Source organism: Varanus komodoensis, unplaced genomic scaffold (genome assembly GCF_004798865.1).
Source record: "Varanus komodoensis strain SLA01 unplaced genomic scaffold, ASM479886v1 scaffold64, whole genome shotgun sequence".
Classification (NCBI taxonomy): domain Eukaryota; kingdom Metazoa; phylum Chordata; class Lepidosauria; order Squamata; family Varanidae; genus Varanus; species Varanus komodoensis.
The window spans coordinates 1,483,609-1,505,296 of NW_025336273.1; the positions used below are offsets into that span (position 1 = coordinate 1,483,609).

At 53.8% G+C, this 21,688-nt stretch overlaps 2 protein-coding genes across 2 annotated transcripts in view; both read right to left on the reverse strand.

The window, feature by feature from the left end:
• Window positions 1-1,402: 1,402 nt before the first annotated feature.
• On the reverse strand, window positions 1,403-5,860 carry PRSS55 (serine protease 55). The gene is made up of 4 exons (XM_044450298.1): window positions 5,706-5,860; window positions 4,623-4,850; window positions 2,999-3,158; window positions 1,403-1,717 (listed from the first exon to the last, which is right to left on the reverse strand). The coding sequence occupies exons 1-4, from the start codon at window positions 5,858-5,860 to the stop codon at window positions 1,403-1,405; spliced, it is 858 nt and encodes a 285-aa protein (XP_044306233.1).
• A 4,561-nt stretch (window positions 5,861-10,421) lies between these two features.
• Window positions 10,422-21,688, reverse strand: part of MSRA (methionine sulfoxide reductase A) — a 222,515-nt gene continuing 211,248 nt past the window's right edge. Inside the window, exon 6 of the mRNA XM_044450293.1 lies at window positions 10,422-15,614. Within this exon, the coding sequence (XP_044306228.1) occupies window positions 15,450-15,614 (165 nt within the window). The 3' untranslated portion in view covers window positions 10,422-15,449. The remainder of the gene's footprint in view (window positions 15,615-21,688) is intronic.

Below are 21,688 nucleotides of genomic sequence, written 5' to 3' on the forward strand. Positions count from 1 at the left end.
GAGAAAGGGGCTGCCCCAAGCATTTCCCGAAAGGGAACGGCAGGCAGGGAGCTTCCAGTTTTGGTTCCTCTTCACATGGGCAGATGCATCTCCCTCAACTTTGCCAGTAGGTGACTGAGAATTCAAGCTGTGCTGAACGTCACATTACAGGAAGGATCTAGCCAGGTTGGAGTCAGTGCAGCGCAGGGCCACAAGGTTGGTGGCCGGTTTGCAGGGGATGCCGTACGAGGCGAGACTGAGGGAACTGGGTCTCTTCAGCCTGGAGGAGAGGAGACTCAGAGGGATCTGTTGGCAACATGCAGGTATGTGAGGGGGTGTCACACGGAGGTGGGTAGAGACCTGTTCTCCCCTGCAGAGGAAGGCAGGACGTGCTCCAAGGGAGCAAAGCTCAGGGAGCCAAGGTTCAATTTGGATGCCAGGAAGCACTTCCTGCTGGTTAGGACCCCGAGGGTATGGAATGGACTTCCATGGGAGGTCATTGGTGCCCCATTGGTGAGGGTGTTCAAGGATAGGCTGGACGTGCACATGGTGGGCATGTCGTGAGCGGAGCTGGCTGGAGCCGGGGGCCAGACTAGATGGCCTGGGAGGCTCCTTCTGACTTCCTCTGTTTCTATGTGTGAACAGACAGACCTTGCTGACCAGGCGAGGGGATGTCACACGGAGGTGGGTAGAGACCTGTTCTCCCCTGCAGAGGAAGGCAGGACGCGCTCCAACGGAGCCAAGCTCAGGGAGCCAAGGTTCAATTTGGATGCCAGGGAGCACTCCCTGACAGTTGGGACCCCGAGGGTGTGGAATGGGCTTCCCCGGGAGGTGTTCAAGGACAGGCTGGACGTGCACATGGTGGGCATGTCGTGAGTGGAGGCAGCTGGAGCCGGGGGTCAGACTAGATGGCCTGGGAGACCCCTTCTGACTCGCTCTGTTTCTGTGTTTCTATGATATCCGTTCAGATGCAAAAGAAGAATTGCACTTCAAAAGATCGTCCCGGGTTTGACGGCCAGAGGGCAAGGGGGCAGGGAGCTGTGCCTAGCAGTGGGGGTCCCAAGAGCTGTCGTGAAATGTGAAGCTGCACTTCGGAACTGGGCGTGAGGCTGGGGGAGCAGGTCCCACGGGAACTGGGGCTGCCCCACTGGGTTCCACGGCTTCTGCGGCCTTCGGACTTCTGCCATACCGAGAGCAGCCACACGATGTCCCCCTCCATTGCACAAAGCCCCACATCTCCCGTGTAATTTCTCTAACGAGCAAGGAAGCCCATTTGGCGGGCTGCGTGTGCGGCTTTTTTTAATTATTATTTCTTGTTTTATTTATTGCTACATAAATAAAGCTGAACTGGTTGTGACCCGGTGAGCGTTAGTGTCACGCTTAGCCTTTTACGGTATTGGATATCTGGGGGAAAGGGATTGGGCTAGAAATGGAGCAGTAGCGGCACCCAAACCAGAGCGAGCGCAGGGGCTGCGGGAAGGGGGCAAGCGCCAGATGCCGCCTCGAGCTCCCTAGCCGGGTCTCCTATGAGCTCCGCGAAGTCGTCCACACCTTCGGGGATGAACGGCTTGCCCTCGCTGGCGCTCGCCCGCTGGATCCAGTCGAGGTAGCTGAAGACAATTGTGTAGATGGCCGGGCTTTCCTCCCCACTGCAGCTCCCGCCACGGCTGGCCACGCCAACCACGAACCACTTCGAGTGGCTTCCGTAGGTGCAAACCAGCGGGTTTCCAGCACTGTCCTCCTGCGGCAGCGACGGAGGTGGAAAAGCAGGAGAGAAATCGGTCACAAACCAGCCCGGAGGGCTTCGCACCGCAAACCTGTGTGGGAAGAGACTCGCAGAGGCCCATCCGGTGGCCCCAGGTTAGGCGAGCTCTGCCGTTCTCCAGAAAGATGTGAGGAGGCAGCTTTGCTGTTCTACACAATTAATAATTTCCGAGCAAACGAAATCAGGCAGCGCAATGAGGTTCGCAACTGTGTGCGACGCACACCGGCGGGGTTGGGATGGACCCTTTTGGAACCGGTCCCGCGAGCGTCCGTTCCTCCCATGCTCAGCCTGGTCCTGCGAAGCGAGCCGAGCCAAGAGGAAATCCACAGATGCCCACGGATACCCAATTGGGCAGAATGCGGCACCGAGGGGGCACCGAGAGGGCCAGGGCTGGTCGCCCTTCCCAGAGCCCGGCCGTCTTCCCCGCTCGCTGTGCTTGCTTGTGTAGGACACAGTGGGGCTTCCATGCACTGCGCTTGACGCTCGACTCCTGGCCAGCACCGGGGGAGCTCGGGGCCGCTCGCCCGGTACTTGGACTCTGGGCTACTGCGATACAGACTGAAGCCTGGGGAGCCGATCCCAGGGAATCCAGTGGGTCCCACTCCTCTCACATCCCTAGAGAAAGCTTCCGGATACATGGCCATATTGCTCCCCAAATCATAAGGCGTCCTTTGGTACCCAAAAGATGAGCAGATGCTGAGTTGAGGGTGTACTGTGGAACTGTGAGTCCATGGGGCAGGGCCCGGCATCAGGCATGCTCTGATGGGCCAGCTTGGCAAAAGCCCTTTAGAAACAGGGACTGCTTCCTTTGCCACTACTCTTTCATGGACTTTCCTCTTTTCACCCCAACCTCCCTCTTCCCCTTGGTCTTTTCTTTACACACCCGTTGCTTGTCGTTTCTTGAACGCTGTTAATGCACAAATCATACGGGCAGCGAAGGAGGAAAATGAAATGTGGGGAGAGAAAGAGGAGAAGAGAAAAAGGAAGGAACTGTATAAAGCAACCCAATGTGCTGGGTGCCAACTCCCATCATCCCCTGCAGGGAAGGTGCCAGGTTGGGGAAGGCTGGTATAAAGGAATGAAGACAGGCATCTGCCCCCCTTTGGTCAGGACTTGGACGTTAGGGGCATGCCCAGAACTTGGGTTACCTAGAACCTGCCTAGAACGTCTTTGCCATCGGTCTGGAAGCTGCCCACCAAGTGCTGGCAGCTGGAAGGAGTCGAGGTGTATAGCACAGCCCTAGGTTCACCGTACCTTGCAGGCCTCCTTTCCACCTTCCTCGGACACCGCACAGAACACGTCCCCCGCCAGTCCCGGGACCTGCTTGGAACACGCTTCCCTGCCGATCAAGCTCATCTGCACTTTCTGCAGCACGTGGGCGGACTTCGCATTGCCACCTGCAGGCACAGAGGGGCTGTTCAGAGCACCTGAGACAGGACAGGGATGAATCCCACGGGAGGTTCGGATGGTCCCCACACTTCCCACTTCTCTCAGACTGTGATTAAGTTTGTTCAGTTCTTAGCTTTGAGATTTCCTTTCCTTTCCTCTTTCTTTTCATGCTTTCATAAAAACCAATAAGAATTTATCACATTTCTCCCAATCCATTTATTTTGGCTTAAAACAGGCATGTTGTTTTCCAACCCTTGCATATACTTGAACGGATATGCAGAGAGTTGTATGCATTTTAGATTGGAAATCTCCACTGAAAAATTTGGAGATGCAAGAATGCCGAAAGCATAGCTGGGTTTCCGTTCACCCAGGGATGTGAAAGAACTGAATTAGGTTCGTTCATATTAAAATATGAGCTGGATGAATGTCATCTCTAGAATCTCTTCTAGAAACCAGCAAGAAATCGCTTGCAGGTGGGTGGGTGTTTCAGCTGGGGCTGGAAGCTGGTCAACGGCTGGCCTGTTGGCTAGGCCAAGGACAAAATCGGGACAGCACAACCCTAAGGCCGGTCGCTGCTTTCTGTGCTTGAAAGAAAAGCACCCCGAACCGCCCCAGGGAGCGCTTATGGCTGGTCCCCGCTGCAGGAAATGAGATTCTGCCTTCAGACCAAGTTCCTGGCCTGCTGCCTTCTAAACGGCACTGCGGCGGGGTCATTAAGAGCAAGCAGAGACACCCATCCTGACTGAGCTTTGGGTCCAAAGGCTGCTTTAAATCTGGGCCTTGCATGCAACCTCAAGACTCCCACCGTGACCTAGAGAGCGGATCAGCACCCCTGCCTGGGAGAAGGACACATCCATCCCAAGGAGAATGGCCACTGGGATCCATGCCACATTTCTCAAGTCTTCGTTTGGATGGCATCACTCTGAAATCCAACTTAAAGCATGATGAGAATTAGCAAGCAATTAGCAATTCAGAGTGAGGGCAAGGAGTCCATGTTGCCCTCACTCTGAATTGGCTTCAGGACAGACACCATCGGACTGAAGGCAGGAGGAGGAAGTGATCCTGCTCAGAAAGGAAGGGTTTTTTAAACAAATTATTAATTTGATAAATAGATTGATTATAGATTATTAAGAATTGTGGACTTGTACATGCCTGTTTTTTAATTGTTGTATGGATGTTTTATGGCAGGCGTGTTTGTTTTAAATCTGTTTTTAAATTTGAATGATATATTGTTTTAATAGGATTCTGTACACCATACTGAAAGTGCTCTGGTAATCGAATGGTATAGAAATGCTTAAATACATAAATAAATGTAGCCAGTAACAGTGGGGGTATAAAATTGCCAGCAGCACGTGAGGCAAAACCATAAACTCATCACTAAAAGTCCATCTAATTTGTGGCTTCAAGGAAGACGTCAGAACTGCGGGAGGGCGGGAGCCTGCACAGCCTCAGCCCCGGATGAGGAGGTTCGGTACCTGCCGTGACGGACCCCCGTGCGGCGACCCAACAGTCCCGCCACATGCCGAGGTCGTGCAGCAAGGGCAGGCAGATGGGCGCCTTCGCATCGCCAAAGCCCACGGGCGAGTCCAGCAAGATCAGAGCAACGTCATTGACCAGGCTCACGCCATTGAAGTCTTGGTGGATGACCACCCGGTCCAGCTTCCTGGTCTCCGGGGCATCCTTCTTGGAGCCGACCACTATCTGGAGATCTGAAAAACTTGGGGACGAAGAGGAGGGATGCGGCTCACCCACGAGGTGAGGTGGACCAGCGAACTGCTCGGAGAGGGTCCCCTGGGCTGCGTGCACCCCCCTCTGCCCACTCTCAGGACATCGGAAATGCTGGACGCTAGTGCTGACTCTGCCTTAGAACTGTGGGGCGTGCGCTGGGAACCGCCTGGCTGGTCTTTGGAGTGGCAAGGCCTGGGCCGGACTGGGAGCAACGGGTCCCACACCCCTGCAGCCGGGAGGAGGCGCCAGGCAGGCATCTGGCCTGGTGGGGGTCTTCAGCGGGGCAGAGGGGCCCCACAGACCACACGCCTGTCTTAGCCAGCCTGCTGAGGAGGCAACGTGGAAGCTGGAGGCCAAGAAAGGGGAAGCTGGCCCCACGGCCACCAAGCAAACCAACTGAGAGGCCGGCCTTGGGGGGTGCTGGAGAAGAGCCATCTGCAGATGGACCCTACAACAAAATGTTCCAGTGTGGGTGTGCCCCGGTTCAGGGTGCCAGCCAGCCCACCATGGCCTTTCGGGAATCCATTCCGTCCCCCAACTCGGGTTTTCTGAGCGTTTTCTCCCAATGGCCGGCCTGCATTCCATGGCCAAGTAGAACATGCTGGGTCCTTATGATGCCGCTTGGAGGGCTCCCCGACCGCAGGAATGTGCTTTGCACTCCTGCAACCCTCAGGGCTAGCTCGTTGCCAAGCCTGTGGGATTGCTGCCTGATGACTGCCTAACAGCCTTTGAGAGCGGCCTGTTGCAGGGCCAAAGGTCTGTGTTGAACGTCAGTGCACCAGCTAAGATGCCCCTCCCTCGGAATAGGCTTTGCAAGCACCTGGAGCCGTTCCTCAGTACTCACGTGTCCCCCATGAAGCAGTGGGCTGCAGACAAGATCCACCAGCTGCTCAGAATGGCCCCCCCACAGACAGGCTTGTCCTTGGTCTCGATGCTGACCTGCCAGGGGAGCGTCTCCAGCGTGGCTGGTGGAGACCCCTCCCCGGTTCTTGCCTCCATCCATGAGCCGGCTTGGGTTTTGGGACTCAGGCCGCAGGAAGAAAGGGGAACAGAATGGGGAGTGTGCTGCTCTGCTGGGAAACAATGGGAAAGCTCTACTTCCCGTACATGTTGTGCCCATTTTACAGCTTTGGGAGAGTGATGCTGGCCTTGCTGGCCTTCTGTAAATGAGCCAGCAGTGTGATGCGGTGGCCAAGAGGGCAAACGCCACCCTTGGTTGCATAGCCAGAAGTGTGGCTTCTAGATCGAGAGAGGAATTACTGCCACTCTGTACGACTCTGGTGCGCCTGCAACTGGAGTATTGTGCTCAGTTCTGGGCCCCTCGTTACAGAAAGGATATAGCCAGGTTGGAGTCAGTGCAGCACAGGGCCACAAGGTTGGTGGCCGGTTTGCAGGGGATGCCGTATGAGGCGAGACTGAGGGAACTGAGTTTCTTCTGCCTGGAGAAGAGGAGACTCAGGGGGTCTGTTGGCGACATACAGGTACATGAGGGGGTGCCATACACAGGTGGGTCATGACCCTTTTTCCCCTGCAGTGGAGGGCATGACGTGTTCCAATGGAGCAAAACTCAGGGAACCAAGATTTAGGGTGGATGCCAGGAAGTATTTCCTGACAGTTCAGACCCCCAGGGTGTGGAATGGGCTTCCATAGGAGGTGGTTGAGGCCCCATTGGTGAGGGTGTTCAAGGATAGGCTGGACATGCACATGGTGGGCATGTCATGAGCAGAGCCAGTTGGAGCCGGGGGTCAGACTAGATGACCCAGGAGACCCCTTCTCTCTGTTTCTCTGTTTCCATGTTTCTATGTAAAATGCCTCGGGTGTTGATCATTGGCTCCAGTGTTGGTAAGGCAGGGTATCTACTCTGAGTTTTAGCCTGTACTTTCAGCACCAAGGATAGCTCCTCACACAGATGGGCTGGGAGCCAAGGGAGTCACCAGCTGCCACTGGCTTTGGTCCTCCTTCTCCCGGATCTCGTGGGCTGCACTGAGTGGGTGCTGGTCTCCTCGCCCCGAGGGAGTCAGGGTTGAAGGAACAAACATGGGGAGAGAGTCTAGCTACCTGCACAGGGAAGCCTCAGGAGCAACGCTAGAAACAGGAGACCCCGGAGTGGCATGTTGACCTTATCCTAAAGAGCTCGCCCCACTTCATGCCCAGAGCCGAAACTGCCCGAAGCATCAAACCCTCCCATCCTCGCTGGACAGGTCAGAGGAAATCTGCTGCACCCGCAGTGCCTCCCACATCTGCTTGCCCCCGTGGCATCCTTCCCACCTGCGGTGACATCATAATGGGATGCTGGGGGTCCAGGCCCTGGCGGTCCCAGCAACCGGGGGGGGGGGTTTCCAGGACGGCCCTTTCCATGGAAAGTCCACGGGGCTCTTGGGACGCTGGAAGGAGGAAGGGCTGCGAGGGAATGGCGGTCAGGATTGGGCAGTCTCGGCAGGGAAGCAGAGAGACAGCGGGTTTACGGACAGCCCCCTTCTGGTCCACTTATTTTTTGACTCACAAGGTGTCCCTGCACTCCCAGGACATCAAAGGAACTGAGACATTTTGGGGGAAAGAATGAAATGTCGCCATCTTAAAAATAATAACAAGAAATGAAGGAAACCAGTACAGGGCGGTCCCCAGGTTACAACTGAGTCCCGTTCCTGAGCGAATGGAAATTTGTCTACATTGGGTCTGTATGGAAGTTGGATCATGTATAATTGATCCTCCACCTTTGTGGGAGTTATGGGTGAAGGACCCCTGTGTAAGTGGAAAACTGCAAATATCTCTAGCACCTCCCCACCACTGCCCAAACTCACCAGTGCCTCCCCTTTGCAGCAAGGAAATGCGGAAGAAATTTCCCTCTGCAGATGTGCAGGGTAGGAAGGCACAATTTGGTGGCCTCTCCCCTTTCACTTCCTCTATGGTGCTGACGATTTTCTGCAATTATTTTTTAAAAAATAATAGGCTTTTGGAAGTTTGTAAGTATGGACTGTTTGTAACTCAGGTGTTCATAACTCAGGGACTGCCTGTAATTAAAGTTCCCCTCCTTTAAACAAAATTCTGGGCAACAGGGAGCAATTCACAGGGCAATTCATCATTCACCTGCATTCATCAACAAGCAGTAAAAGGACTGACTGAACTTGCGCACAGGAAGTATTTAATCAAAGACACAGGAACCCCCAGTGGTGTTTTGCTGGACAAACAAGGCGATTGCACCATTGTTGTTGTTGTCATTATTCCTAATACTATTATTAATCTTCAGTCACCACAAGGCAGGACTGATAAATTGCAAGGTCAGACCCAAAAATCTGGCACGCAATGGGCTGGGAACAAGGGCTGTAAAACCTGGATGGAGGTACTGTAACGCCGGAGATAAAGGTTGGGAGGGAAGGTGGCCATCAGATGCTCACCAGAGGCTCACCAGATGCCACTGGAGACTGAAAGCAGCCACTGACGGACGGAGCCACTGCTGGGATCATCCGTAACGAGTGGAATCTGGTGGAAAATAAGGCAGGGGGCACGGGAGATGGGCTTGGGACAGGAGGAGAGCAAGGAGCTGGTCTTGCCAGGGGAGTGACTGGCTGAGGAGGGGCCGTGTTTACAATCGAGTATCTCCCCCACCCTTTCAGTGGAATAAAGGATTCCGCTTGGGAGCTGTAAGAGACCAGCAGGCCTGCCCCTGCAACCCTGCCAAGGGTCTGCAAAAGGAAGGGGGCAGAATGCTTAAAGTGCCCACAAAGAACCTGCCAGAAGATACGGCGTTAGCAAAACCCCCAAGTGGAAAACGTGGGGACCTTGCCTTGTAAGCCACTCGGAACTCTGGTCCCATCAGGGTAGAGCTTGGCTCCCCCCAGCCATGCCCACTGCTCCCAGTCAGGATGGAAAAGGAGGACACACCCTCAATAATGGTGGTCTCGTATCTCTTCCCCTTCCTACTCAGAGGTGCTGAAGAATGGATCTGGAAACTTCTCACATGCTCTGCTACTCCACTGTGGCTTCTTTCCATAATACATTGAAATTCTTTCCATAATTAATTGAGTGGAGCCAAGCTCATGAAATATGGTTCAATTTGGATGCCAGGAAGCACATCCTGACAGTCAGGACCCCGAGGGTGTGGAATGGGCTTCCTCGGGAGGTGGTTGAGGCCCCATCGGTGAGGGTGTTCAAGGATAGGCTGAACATGCGCATGGTGGGCATGTCGTGAGCGGAGCCGGCTGGAGCCAGGGGTCAGACTAGATGGCCCGGGAGGCCCCTTCTGACTCGCTCTGTATCTATGTTTCTTTCCATGACAAATTGGGAGTCGGCATGGCGAAATGTGTCCATCTGTGCATGGGAGGTCCCACATCAAGGTTCCCATCCGGACCTTTAAGCAGGCGCTGAATCTGAGCCCAAGTACCCCATGGGTAGCTGCCAAACCCTACTTGGGGAGGGTCGGTTGAGGCAGCAGATGCGGGCGCAAAGGGAGGATTCAGCCTCGCAAAGCAGGACTATTGTTCTCCCGCCACGGAGAGCAGCTGCTGCAGGCGTGTCATCACAGCAGCGATGACTCTTTAGAGCGATTACGGGGGAAATGATTTCTGCAAAAGATGTTGCGGAAGCTACAGATGATGAGAAGCCAAAGAACATCCTGATCTAGGTCAACTTACCGAGGATCTATCTGAAACTCCTTCAATCTACTCAACAAGTCAGTTAGAAACTCCCGTGAAGAACCCACACGGGTAAGAGCACCGCTGGAGTGGGGGGCGTCCCGAGAGTCTAATATCTCAGAGAGTGACGCGGCGGGGGAGCGGGGAAGGACAAGCAAGCAGGGCAAAAGGACTGGGAGAAAGCAGCATTTAGGACATCGATCCATCCTTGTGGAACCAGATGGTCTCCGGCTTTTCGTGGCTACCCAAATAAGGTGTGTGGTGCAGTGGTCAAAATTGTGGGCTAGGACTTAGGCCATCTGAGTGGGAGACCCCATTCAGCCAGGAGCTTCACTGGGTGACTCAGAGCTAGGCCCTGACTCTCAGCCCACCTCTCAGGGCTGTTGTGGGGATAAAACAGAGTGGAGAAGGACCACGTAAGCCACCTTGAGTTCCTCCAAGAGGGAAAAATACAGGATAGACGTGTAAACGCATCAAGCGAAGCACAGCAAAGCAAAAAGGGGATTCTTAACATAAATTCCTGTTTTCCAGGAAGACAGGTTCATTTGGTCCACTGCAGGAAAGCACAGCTTCAAGGGCAAACAGGTTGTGGGGCTCACACTTTCGGTGGGACAATGCCATGGTGGGGGGAAGGGGGAGGTCAAAGTCCCCTTCTTTGCATACCCTGGTCAGCATCTATTACTGAAAGCGTTTCTCCTGTTCCTGTGAAATGCAAGTGACAAAAATGTGCAGAGAGGGTAGCGCTTTGCCCGGAGGATGAGGTGCAGGTCATGTCGCGGAAAAGAGGATCTCTCCAGTTCCCTGTTTCTTGCCAGAGAAGGTCCCCGAGTCCAACCCAAACTAAGACCCACTCACCCGATCTCTGTTAGGAGGAAGCGTGTTGGAACGTCCTGAGAAAAGATGCAACAAAAATACATCGAGTACAAAGACAGGGTTCCCACAATTCATTAAGCTTTAATCGAGATTTAGGGTGGCTATCCCGACCGACATTTTCTGAGACTCAGCAGTCTTTCTATGACTGACATTTGTTCATGGCTTGGGCTTGGCAGCACTAATTTGAGGCTGTTTTCACTTTAAAAACAAATCTCACCTTGAACAAAGTCCTCCCTCATTCCAGAAGACGTGTGAATGCATAGGTTACCAATAAAGTACAAAGACCAGGCATCCCAAAAAGAGCATGGACATTCAATGCATTGCAGAAAGGCTGAGATGAGTTTCCTAACAAGGTCGACAGAAAATGGGATTATGGGATCAACCTAAATATTGCACGTCATTCCTGGGAATTCTATACATGGAATCAGGCAGTGTGCACCAAAAAATCAGTCAAGAAAAGTTAAAGAAATACTGAGTATAGTAGCGTTCTTATTACTGATAAAGCAATGTTCTGCATTATCACTGAAGAATATACCTTTGCATGAATTCTGGTGCATTTATGAAAAGATCTAGTCAGGACTCTTCAGAAATGCAGCATGGTTATGCCGGAAATGAACGCCATTCAGTGTGGCCCAGGACATTATTCTGAACACAATAACACGGTTGACTTTGGCACTTTGTCTGACGAGAGCGTTCCGCAACACCTTGCCCAGTCCCCGCAGATGGCCGAGACCTCAGTGGTGACCCAGTATTCGGAATCCGTGCTGCGAGAACCTCACCTGTCTAGCTGGAGCCCTCCTGAGGATTTACTCTCCAAGTAAACCCTGCTGAATCGCACAGTCAGGATAACGTCCACGAATTGCCCTGCAAGGCTGCTTTGGTTCCAGTGCCAATTCCAGTGCCGTCTCATGAGTTCTGTAGGAAGCGGAGGCCAGCCTATGGGATGTCCTTCCACCAACTCCACCAAGCAGGACAGGAATGCCGGAAGGTGCTGTCCAAAGCCGCTGGAGGAGGGCTGATCGAAGACCGTGAGTGGCAAGACCGCTATTCAGTCCCTTGCCCGGTTCTTGGGGGTGCGGGACTCCGTGGGTGTTATTTCAGTCAGCTAAGCTGAAATGTGCATGATGCATGCTTACCTGTATACTTTATGTGTCTAATCAAATGGACTCTATTCCGCGAAAGCTTCTGCCGCACTCAGACTTTAAGGGAGCAATTCTGTGCTCCAAGAAACTGCCTGCAAGGCCGTCAGCGAGTCGGGATCTCTCCCTCTGCAGTTGCCCTCAGCCTTTTATGCTTCCATGAGACTCTGCCACTCTTTTGGCCCAGACAAGCCTAGTCGCTTTTCAGCTCCTATACCCCCCTCCTTGCATTGCTTTATGACTCAGGAGGGTCTGGAGAGGAGACCAAAAAGGGGCAGAATTGCAGCCAATTAGGTGAAGGGGTGAAGAGTCTGCGGCCTCCCAGATGCTGGACTACAAGCTGCCTTGCCCCTGGCCACTGGCCATGATGGCTGGGCCCAAGGGAGATAGATGAAGGGTGGCATTCTCTACCAGTGAGTCAGTCGAAACGGTGTTAATATTTCAGAGAGACACTGATGCTGCGGGGAGGGGGGCATGTCCGCTAGCTTTAAAAAGGGGGTTGTAAACTGTTTAACCCAAGTAAAATATAATTTCGATTTTGTTTCCAGAAAGTGTAAAACAAGTGCCCGTGGAGAATGGGAAACTATTTTGGTCTCTCAAAACCACCACTGCATGAACGCCACAACACCAGAAGGGCAAGGGCAGGGCTGAATCGACGAAGGAGGATTTGTCGAGGGACCCTATTGGTTTCGGTCTCCGCTGGGTCAGGAACGAGTTCCCCGCTGCCACCGTGGAATGAGCACCAGAAGGCGCAGTGCGTTAGGGCTACAGAGACCCACCACTGTCCTTGTGCACATCTGACGCCTGGAAATTTCTCGGTGTTGTCACCTTGTGCTGATGCTTTCCGTTCTCTTTCCTCTCGACTTTTTTCGTATTTTTCATTCTCTGCATTTTTCAGATATGGCAGCTGAGCACCTTTTGTCCACACACGTCTGTGCCACAAGAAACCTGGCCTTCAAACCTCGGTTGCGTTTGCCGCCCCTCTAAGAATTTGCACAGGACATCTTCACGTGAGGGCAAGGCCTCCACCAGGAGAGACCATTGTGTCCAAGGGCCTGTTTACCGGGATCCTTACTCTAATGGCTCTGAGAGGCCAGGAAGGACTGAAAGAGGAGGCGGGGATGCAGAACTCAAACGACTGCAAGCTGCAATTGAACTAGGAATGACCCACCACTAAGTGCTGATGAATCAGCAGAACAAAAGGGACAGGACGCTAGCCAAAGTGGGCCATTGATTTTCTGGAAGCCACTGCGGACACGCTGGGTCTGCTGCAGCATCGGCACTGGCGCAAGGTCAAACGCAGGGGCCCACGCACGGTGGTGCTGAAGCTGGGCTGCTCTCTGTGGAAGGCACCCGTCCAAGCCCAAAGGGGGCTCGCCCGGCCCCGTGCGGGCACACGCGTGCGGCAGGGGAGCGAATGCTGCCCTCCGACCAAAGACCAGAGAGGCGACGGTGGCACGAGGAAAGAGGCAGAACCATGCCACAGTCCTTGCTCCCGTGCGCTTCCTTTTCACCCCCGTGGCTGCAAGACCCAGGATCGTGCTCGTTTCCTTGACAGTGAGCAGCAGAACAATTCAGAGGTATAACATGCCACACAACGCCACGGGCCTGGGCTTCCTCGAGCAGCGAACCGGCCTGCTCCCGCCGGCGAGCCGTGGGGCGAGACGAGGGTGCCTTGAAAGGGTTGCGGGATCGTGGCTTCAAGCAGGGGGCAGGTGTGCCACAGCACGCGAAAGTCGGCCGAGAGGAGCAGTACGGGGCAGTCTCAGGACCGGTGCTTTCATTAACGGGGAGCTCAACAGGGACACTGTTTAAGGACCAGATGGGAGGGTTTGACCCAGCCAATCCCCCGGCCTTGTCGGCTGCCTTCCCGCTGCACTGCTTTCCAGAAGAGGGCTAGATTCCATCTCTGGGAAGGTTTCAGGACTCTTGGAGAGGAGGGCGGGAGGGGCGAGGTCAAAAATACCCGTTTATTCTTGCGTGAAAGCCCTTGCTGCAAAACGCTAAGCTGTAGAAAAGGCACTCCGACCTTCAAAATAGGAGGAAACAAGCGAAGTACCAAATGATTTGTGGATTGGGGGAACAGGGGTGGGCTGGGGAAGGGAAGGTGGCATCTGGGGAAGACCGGGGCTGCTAAGCAACTCCTAGGCTCTGCAAATTCATCGAACTGCACCCACAAGCCAGGGGATCCCCTGGCAGATTGAGCTCCTGCACTGCACCGCACGTGATGCCGTCTTCTCTTCGTTTCAGTGAGGTTAGGTGGGGAGAGGAACAGGGAATCCGTTCTACGGCATCCTGGCATGCCACAGACATTGCTGGTGCGAACGCAAAGGTACCCTGAGCGGAAGATCTTAAGAAATGGCAGCGTTGTCTTTCGTACCACAGGCATTTGGCTTAGCGGCTCCTTCAGCAACGGAACCTCCCGGGAGTCAAAGCACTTGGTGCTCACGCTTTCCTTCAGCCCGTGTCCTCATCGTCCCAAGAGGATAGTCAAAGCTTTATGCCACGGCTAGGATTTAAAACCAGGACCTTGGCGTTCCTTTAGCCCAAATTAGCTTCTGCCAGTGTAACACACACAGAGACTGTGGCCCCAATACAGCACAAGGCTTGGGGGCTAGCTATGGCCAACGGGCCTAAATATACCCTGGCATCGGTTTGGGGCGGGGGGGGTGGAAGTCCCTGCTTGCAGCTCCTTCACCCCAGACTCACTTCCAGTGGGATCATCTTTATCTATCTATATTTCCATGTATATGTCGCCCACTACCCAAAGATCTCAAGGCAGCTCACAATAAAAGTTTTACCCAGCATCTCTTCTGCCTCTTGCTTGAGAATGTACAGCCTCATCTTTCTCCTTCAGATTTCTAGCATGGTGTGGAAATTTGTGTTGGCATTCAGTGTGTAAGATCTTAGAAAACCTTAGGACCACAGAGACAGCAGATTTTAGCGGTGGGATTCTGGTGCATCCATATTCAGCAGAGTAGCCTAGTACAGGCCTTCCTGGACTGTACCACTCCAGACTACAGATGGAGAAGCTGCAGTTGCTTAATGTTCCTATACTTAAGCAAAACAAAACGAAAAGAACACAAAACAAAGCAAGCTACTGAATGTCCTTTGCCATTCTTAGGGGGCCTTCTTCCCCTATAAAAGGGCAGAGGGAATTCAGGACTTTTTGTGATGGTGGGGGTGTTTTCCTGGTTTTCTTTCAAGGGAGGCAGTCTAACTCCACCCTATCCTGCCAAGCACCTTCTCCCTACCAAGCTAGCATGCCAGCCCAAGTTAGTACAATGGGACAGGTATAAACCTTGCTTGGATGTGCCGACTTTCTCTTAGCAGATTTTGTATTTGTGCGGTTGGCAGATTGACAGCTCTTGCTTTCCCCTGCCTGCAGTTGGTAATGGTACAGTCCAAGAAGAACACACGGATGGGGCCTCCGCTTTCCATAATCCAACCTTCAAGGGTTGCGGAAGGGCTGCAATCCACAGCTGCCCTGCCAAGGCCAGGAGGGCCCAGAGCTAAGGCAAGCAGCGGTGGAGAATCCAGCAGTTCTGTGGGAAAGTCTGGGGAGCAAGCCGATCTGGGAGCAGGCAGAGGCAACTTCAAATCGCTACGCTGCTTTTTGCTAGTCCAGCACCCGACCTTTCTTCTGCCGCTGACTTCTGTGGCACAAAACCAGCCTAGCTAGCAAGCCTGAGCCAAACAAAGACTTCTAGCTAGAAAGCCTTGCTCCTGATCTGCTCAGAAGGACGAGGAGACCCTTGACAAAAGAAAGCACGTGTATCGTTTTCCCATATGCTACTCAGCTCTCAGCCTTTCCCTGTGTCTAAGTAAGTGCCATTGATTTAATCCAGCGGAGACTGCAGTTAAGCCCTATTGCAAATCCAAAGCACCCCCCCTTAACAGTTTACGCAGAATTTTAAGGCTCCGGCGAAGTCCTGCTTCCAAGAATCACTCCTTGAGACCGATGGGGCAGGGGACCCCGGTGCCCCCCATTCCGCAGTAGCCATTGGGGTGCTTGCTGAGGTACTGCTGGTGATATTCTTCCGCATAATAGAACTCCGGAGCTTCACGGATTTCGGTTGTGATGGCACCAAAGCCCTTCTCTGCCAGCACCTGCCAAAGGGAGGGGAGGGGAAAAACTGGAATCAACAGGCATCACTTGCTCTTATTCCCAGGAGAAACGACAGGCGAGGAGCTGGATCGTGGTGCGGGATGCTCGGCATTGGCCTGGGTTGGACTCTGGCTCAGGTCCCGCTCAGTGACGGCCTTGGGCGAGTTCAGCCCTCCGAAGCAGAGCCTCGCTTTGGTGTGTGAATCGCAGCCTGCACGGGGCTGTTGCGCAGCGACTCAAGATCTAGTCTGGATAGCATTGTGCCCGTAGACGCTATTCATAACCAAGAAGAACTTCCCCAACACGTGTTTATTTACCAACGCTTTATTTATTATAAGCCCATTTTTTTGCCCTTCCTTTCCTGCAGGGGAATGCAAACAGACTAGATAGGCTGAGCTACTCTACCCCCAAAACAGGCATTTTGGCCAGCAGCCCTTACTATACCGAAAGCAGAAAACTTTGGGCTTTGCCAATGACAAAGATCCCTGTTAAAAAGACCCTCGTTTTATGATGAACACCTTTCTTTTGTAAGTACGGGGCAGTTTCATTACTGCCACTGCACCTGCACCGGTGAGATGGACCCTGGGCATGCGAGGACCTGGCGCTTCCCAGCACAGCCCTGGGAACAAGCGGAAACGCTCATGTTCAGAAGAGGACGGGTCAGCTGAGCGATGTTCGGCAGACACCACTTACTGGCCATGTTCTGAGAACGGGGGTCTCGGGAACTCCTAGCGTACCTTTGGGTTAACTTCGGCTCCCATTAGTGTGGAAAAGGACAGATACTGCCCATGTTTCGAGTTGGAGAAGAAACGGTGGCACAAGAAACGGTTGCGTTGATCGTTCAGCTTTGGGAGAGCTTGAATGCGATTGTTGTAGGCCTGCTGTGGTTTTGATACTCTGCAAATTCTACTGTGATGTTGCTGATTTTTTTCTTTGCTATTTTATTTTGTGCTGCCAGTTTTCTGACTCTGGGAATTGCCCAGAGAGCTGCTCTGGGCTTACGAACTGCATAGAAATTAAATAAATGCTCGTCTGTTACATTTTTATGGCACCCTTCCTCCTCCTCTCAGTTTAGGCTCACAACAACCCTGTGACGTAGGCTAGGCTGAGACAGAGGGGCTGGCCCAAAATCACCTTTTCCCAGTCCCAGCCCAGCCCAGCCCAGTCCAGTCCTTTTCCCAGTCCCAGTCTGCATCAGACTGACTTGTTCTCTGGGGCCAGACACTAAGCTTAGCACACCTACACACACAAACACACACACACTTGTGTCAAAAAAGCAGGAAGTGCAAACTACCAGCTTTGGACTTCCAACTGGAATCATGGAGCCAGAAGCACTTTATGCTCGGCAACGCGGACAAATTATACTAACTAGGTGACTTTCTGGGCGCATGTGACTGAAGGCATTTGCCTGGTCATATGGGGAGACAAAGATATGGAGAACTGTGAAGTCAGACGCGTGGATCTTCTCTGCATCAACGCCCAGGTTTTTGCACATGGCATGTTGCAGCCCTTAATTTTATCAACAAAAATTCGTATTTGTCCGTTCAGCGTCTCTGGAGGGCACCTTTTAGGGCTATCCCCTCACAAAGCAAAATATGTGTAAAGAATGAAAGGAGGCAGCTAAGCACAGACAGGGAGAGAACGGCTGGTGGCCTCAGAAGCCCTTTTCAGCCCTCGAGAAGGGCACCGAGAAGAGGCGAGAGGGGCACACGAAAACGCGGCATGTCGGGGCATGGCGAAAGAGAAGCGGGCCTGCAGCGAGCCTAAACGATTTCCGCAATTGTCTGAAAGGGGGTCATGATGGAGCTCGGAAATAACTGAGCTGTCTTAGGAGATGGTGGAGCCCCAAGCTGAAGCTCCGGGGCCTCCCATCCCTGCCTGGGAAGCCAAGGGCAATCGAAGGGAAGCAGCGGTTGGCCGGATGAGTGAAGCCAGTGCTCCGCCTCCTCCGGAGAACGTCAAAGGGGCTCCGCCTGTTGTCATTCGCCGTTTGTGACCCGTTTGTGACAGAAAATCCTTTAAGAGGGGGAAGATGGAAAGCACAGGTGCCTTTGGACGGGAAGCACCGGGGGGCCTCTGACGGGAAAGACCCTGCACAAACACTGCAGTCAGTGCTGGGTCCGGGGACTGAAATGGGCCACGGTGGGGGGAACCAGCGAAGTACGCAAGCGTCCCCACTAACAGAGGCTTAGAAGACTCCAGTTCCCTGGCGCGCTGTGGGCACACCGGCTTCGTGCGGTGGTGAGGATGAGAGCGTGGGGAGGAGGAGGAGGAGGAGCAGAAGAATCCCTCTCTTGTTTACAGCTGAAGCCCAGAAGTGGGGTGTCGTGAATAAACAAAGGAAGCCCCTCCAAATGCTGTGTCAGTGAAGGCCCGCCGCAGCGAGAGATGTGGCAAAGTGGCCGCAGTCAGGGGCGGTGATGCTTCCGAACCGGAGGCAAGTGGCAGCTCCACTTTCAAAACGGCTTTCTGTGTTATCTCATTTACTCAGAGCACCATGTTTTGGGGATGCTTTCAAGCAGCCCCCCGCCCACCCGCCCGTCCGCTGCAGCCGCGCTCCGTGGATCACTGAGCTGTAACGCAGAGTTTGCCTGCAGCCGGGTTGGACACTGGCTTCTTAGCGATGCCTCGTCCTCAAAACACGGTTTGGGGAAGCAGGAACCAGGGCTCTGTTCTGTCCTCCCAGTGCCCTACGATCTGAAACCAGAAAGATGCTCTGGGAGGCTCAGGCCCAGCTCCAGATGGCAGAGGGGAAGCGTCCAAACCCGTAAATCACTCATATTCCGCTAGAGGAAAACGGGGGCATCCTCATTGCGCCCTGCCCCATCCACCCTCCGCAGGAGCAGCCTTCCACCCCAAATCTGCTGCCAGCATCTAATGAATCGGTGTGGGGGAGTGGTGGGGGGAGATTAGGCTCTGATCCATGCTGGCAAGCCAGCTGCTAAAACTTGAGAAGTGCTTCTGTGGTTAGAGGAGATTTCCGGGTGGACGTGAGGGCACGGATATCCGCATTATATATCCACAGATATCCAATTCTCTTTCCAGCTCTCAAGAGAGCAAGGGCACCCTGCAGCCTTCCGAACAGGGATCGTGTCCTCGTGTCACCGGAGAGGCAATATTAAATGTTAACAGTAAATATTCACACAAGGACCTCGCTGTGTCGAACTCTCTCCCTCGGCCTCCCACCGCCCCGTCTCCTGCGATTTATATTCCTCGACAGCCAGATTCTGAATAAGACACACTTGATGCAATTATGTATTTGCCTTGTTCTTATATTGCCTGATGGCCGAGGCGTTTCAGGCAGTTAATAAAGTCATGGTCCCAAGATAAATGTTTCCGGGGAACCTTGAAGCCACCCCGGCTTCTCGTCTCTGGATAAGGAAGTCCCCACGGTTCCAACGCACAAGTGAAAGTTAACCCGTTTGCCCGGGTTTCTCTTTGAGCATTTGACACGCCTGCGCTCCAGATATTGACATGATCCACCTGAGCAGACATGCACGGAAAGTAGCTCTCCGGATATTTTAGCCTTGGATGCCCAGCATTCCTGACCGTTGATGGTCACGGCATGGATTTCTGAAAGTTGAAGTCCAAAATATCTGGAACATTACCTTCTGCCCACCCCTGAACCAGGATCCTAAGGAGTCTATTATACCGCTGAATTTTCCCAAATCGGACCTGAAGATTCTGCAATAGCCAACTTTTATTTATTTATTTATTTCAAGTTTTTATATGCCGTCCAATGCCACAACCTCTGGATGGAAAACAACAACATACCAAGCAGACAGCACACTACATCGACCATTGATGATAAAATCAAAGATACAACCAATTAAATATTAAAATGTTGGGAAAATCAAAAGGTTTTCACCTGACGCTGAAAAGAATAAAGTGATGGTGCCAGGCGAACCTCCCCGGGGAGCGTGTTCCACAGCTGGGGTGCCACTGCAGAGAAGGCCCTTCTCCAGGTAGCTACACTCCTAGTTTCCTTCAAAGAGGGCTCCCAGAGAAGGATCTCCGATCTCAAGGGACAGGCCAGCACATAGAGAAGGAGGTGCTCCTGTAGGTATCCTGGACCCAAGCTGTTTAGGGCCTTATAGGTCATCACCAGCACCTTCAGTTGGGCCCGGACTTGAATTGGCAGCCAGTGTAATTGAGATAGGACCGGCGTGATATGGGAGTATCTGCCGGTCCCGTTAATAGCCTGGCAGCTCCATTCTGGACCAACTGATGTGTCTGGACCATCTTCAAGGGCAGCCCCACGCAGAGTGCATTGCATTAGCCCAAATGGGAGGTTACCGGAGCACGGGTCACCGTTGCCAACCAGGTAAGGACGCAGCTGATGCATCAGCCGAAGCTGAAGGAAAGCGCTCCTCGCAACTGCCGGCACCTGGTGCTCCAGGGACAGCTCTGGGTCGAGGAGCACCCCCAGGCGGCGCACCCTGTCCTTTAGGGGGACTGCAACCCCATCCAGAACAGGGCTAAAATCCCTCACCTTTTTCTTGAGGGCCAGTTCTTCCCCATCAGGGGAGGCTTTATGCTAATGTGCATTCGTGCGCATGCGTGTCGACGAATACCTGCTAGCACATGCCCGCAGTCACAGGGATCTGCTCTTTCGCACTACTGCAAATGAGCATGAGCACAGTGAAATGCTGGTGAGAAACAGTGAACAGATGGCAGAACAAAGGAACTGATACCGCTTGTTAGGAAGAAACTGAGGCAGCTGCCTTGGCCGGCAGCAGGAGCAGCAGGTCCAGGGCTGACTGACCACGGCTCTCCCGGAGCTGGAGCTGGAGCTGGAGCTGGACCGGACCGGGCAGGCTGGGACTTCCACCCACAGAGCAGACACCAGCACCGCCAGGCCGATGCAGCGGGCGGCGGTTCAGGGGCTCATGTGATGCTCTGGAGAGAGCGGCCGCTTGGCCCGTTTATGCCTGTGCCACCCTCCCAGCACTTCTGCGGGGTGAGCAAATCCCACAGAATGGGTGGCGGCGGGTGGAGAGGAGCCCGAGGAGTGGTTTGGGGGCTGGCAAGGCTGAGTGGGAGGGCCACATCGGAACCACGGCTTGACCAGAAGAGCGGTGCTGGGCTTTTTCTGCAAAACGCTGGCGGGTCTGCAGGGGAAGTGGCATCCGAGGGGCAGGACACTGTTGCAGAATTTCACTCCACTTCGTATCTTTTGTCCTGCCCTCCAGTTACACGTTCTCATAGCTGAGCTTTTCCCAGTGTCACTGGGGCTGCACCAGCAATCACAGAATCACAGAATCCTAGAACAGCAGAGTTGGGAGGGTCCAACCCCCTGCTGGTGCAGGACACCACGTTACACCAGCCCACTCAGGTGGCTGTCCGTCACACCTGCCTAGCACAGCCACTGGGGTAGCTAAGCCTTCCCCTTGAGGCTGGGCCTGATGGGAGTTTGGACACCAGAGGGCATCAGTCTGTAGAAGCAGGCATGGCCGATCCCCTCTTGCGTCTAAAAAGCTGTTCCCGCATTGGGACGTTCTCCAGTCAAGGGCTATCCGTTGCTTTTCACAGTCCACAAGGCAAGCTCTAATGAATTATGAAAGGTGCTCTCTGTCCCCTGATTCATGCAAGCAGCTCTTCTGTGCATCTTTCCCGGCAGCCTCCTAACTCGGGTTGCAGAAGCCCTGATGCATTAGCCGAAAGCGGCAGAGGAAAAGGGAGAGAGGCAGGCGGGCTAAGCCAGCAGAAGAACGAGCCGGGCCTCTCCTCCCTGCCAGCCACAGAGCAACAGCAACTTGGCTACGGCTGAAGAGACAGATGTCAGTCTCATCTGGCTTCTTCAGCTCTGGTGGTTTGCTCGATATGAACGGCGAAGCCAAGCGAGCTTAGGGGTCCCTGTGCCCGGGGAGGAAGTAAGTGAGCAAAGCGCTTCTGGTCAGTGCCTCCGTCTCCTGGAGCAGCTGCCGCTCCGTGAGGCTTGAGTGAACATGACGGAGCACGTGAGGCAAAGGACACGAGCCGAGGCGGAGACGGAGGGAGAAAGACCCGGCCAACTCTTCAGTGGGGGGGTATGAAGGTACGCTTGAAGGCTGCAGCATTTTTTGGGACGTGCAGA

Coding starts and splice junctions, on each gene's coding strand:
- PRSS55 (XM_044450298.1), bottom strand. CDS start 5,860: ATGGAGGCAAGAACCGGGGAGGGGTCTCCACCAGCCACGCTGGAGACG. Junction 4,851..5,705: donor CACTGCTTCATGGGGGACAC/GTGAGTACTGAG, acceptor TTCGTCCCCAAG/TTTTTCAGATCTCCAGATAG. Junction 3,159..4,622: donor TGTTGGGTCGCCGCACGGGG/GTCCGTCACGGC, acceptor TGCTCTGAACAG/CCCCTCTGTGCCTGCAGGTG.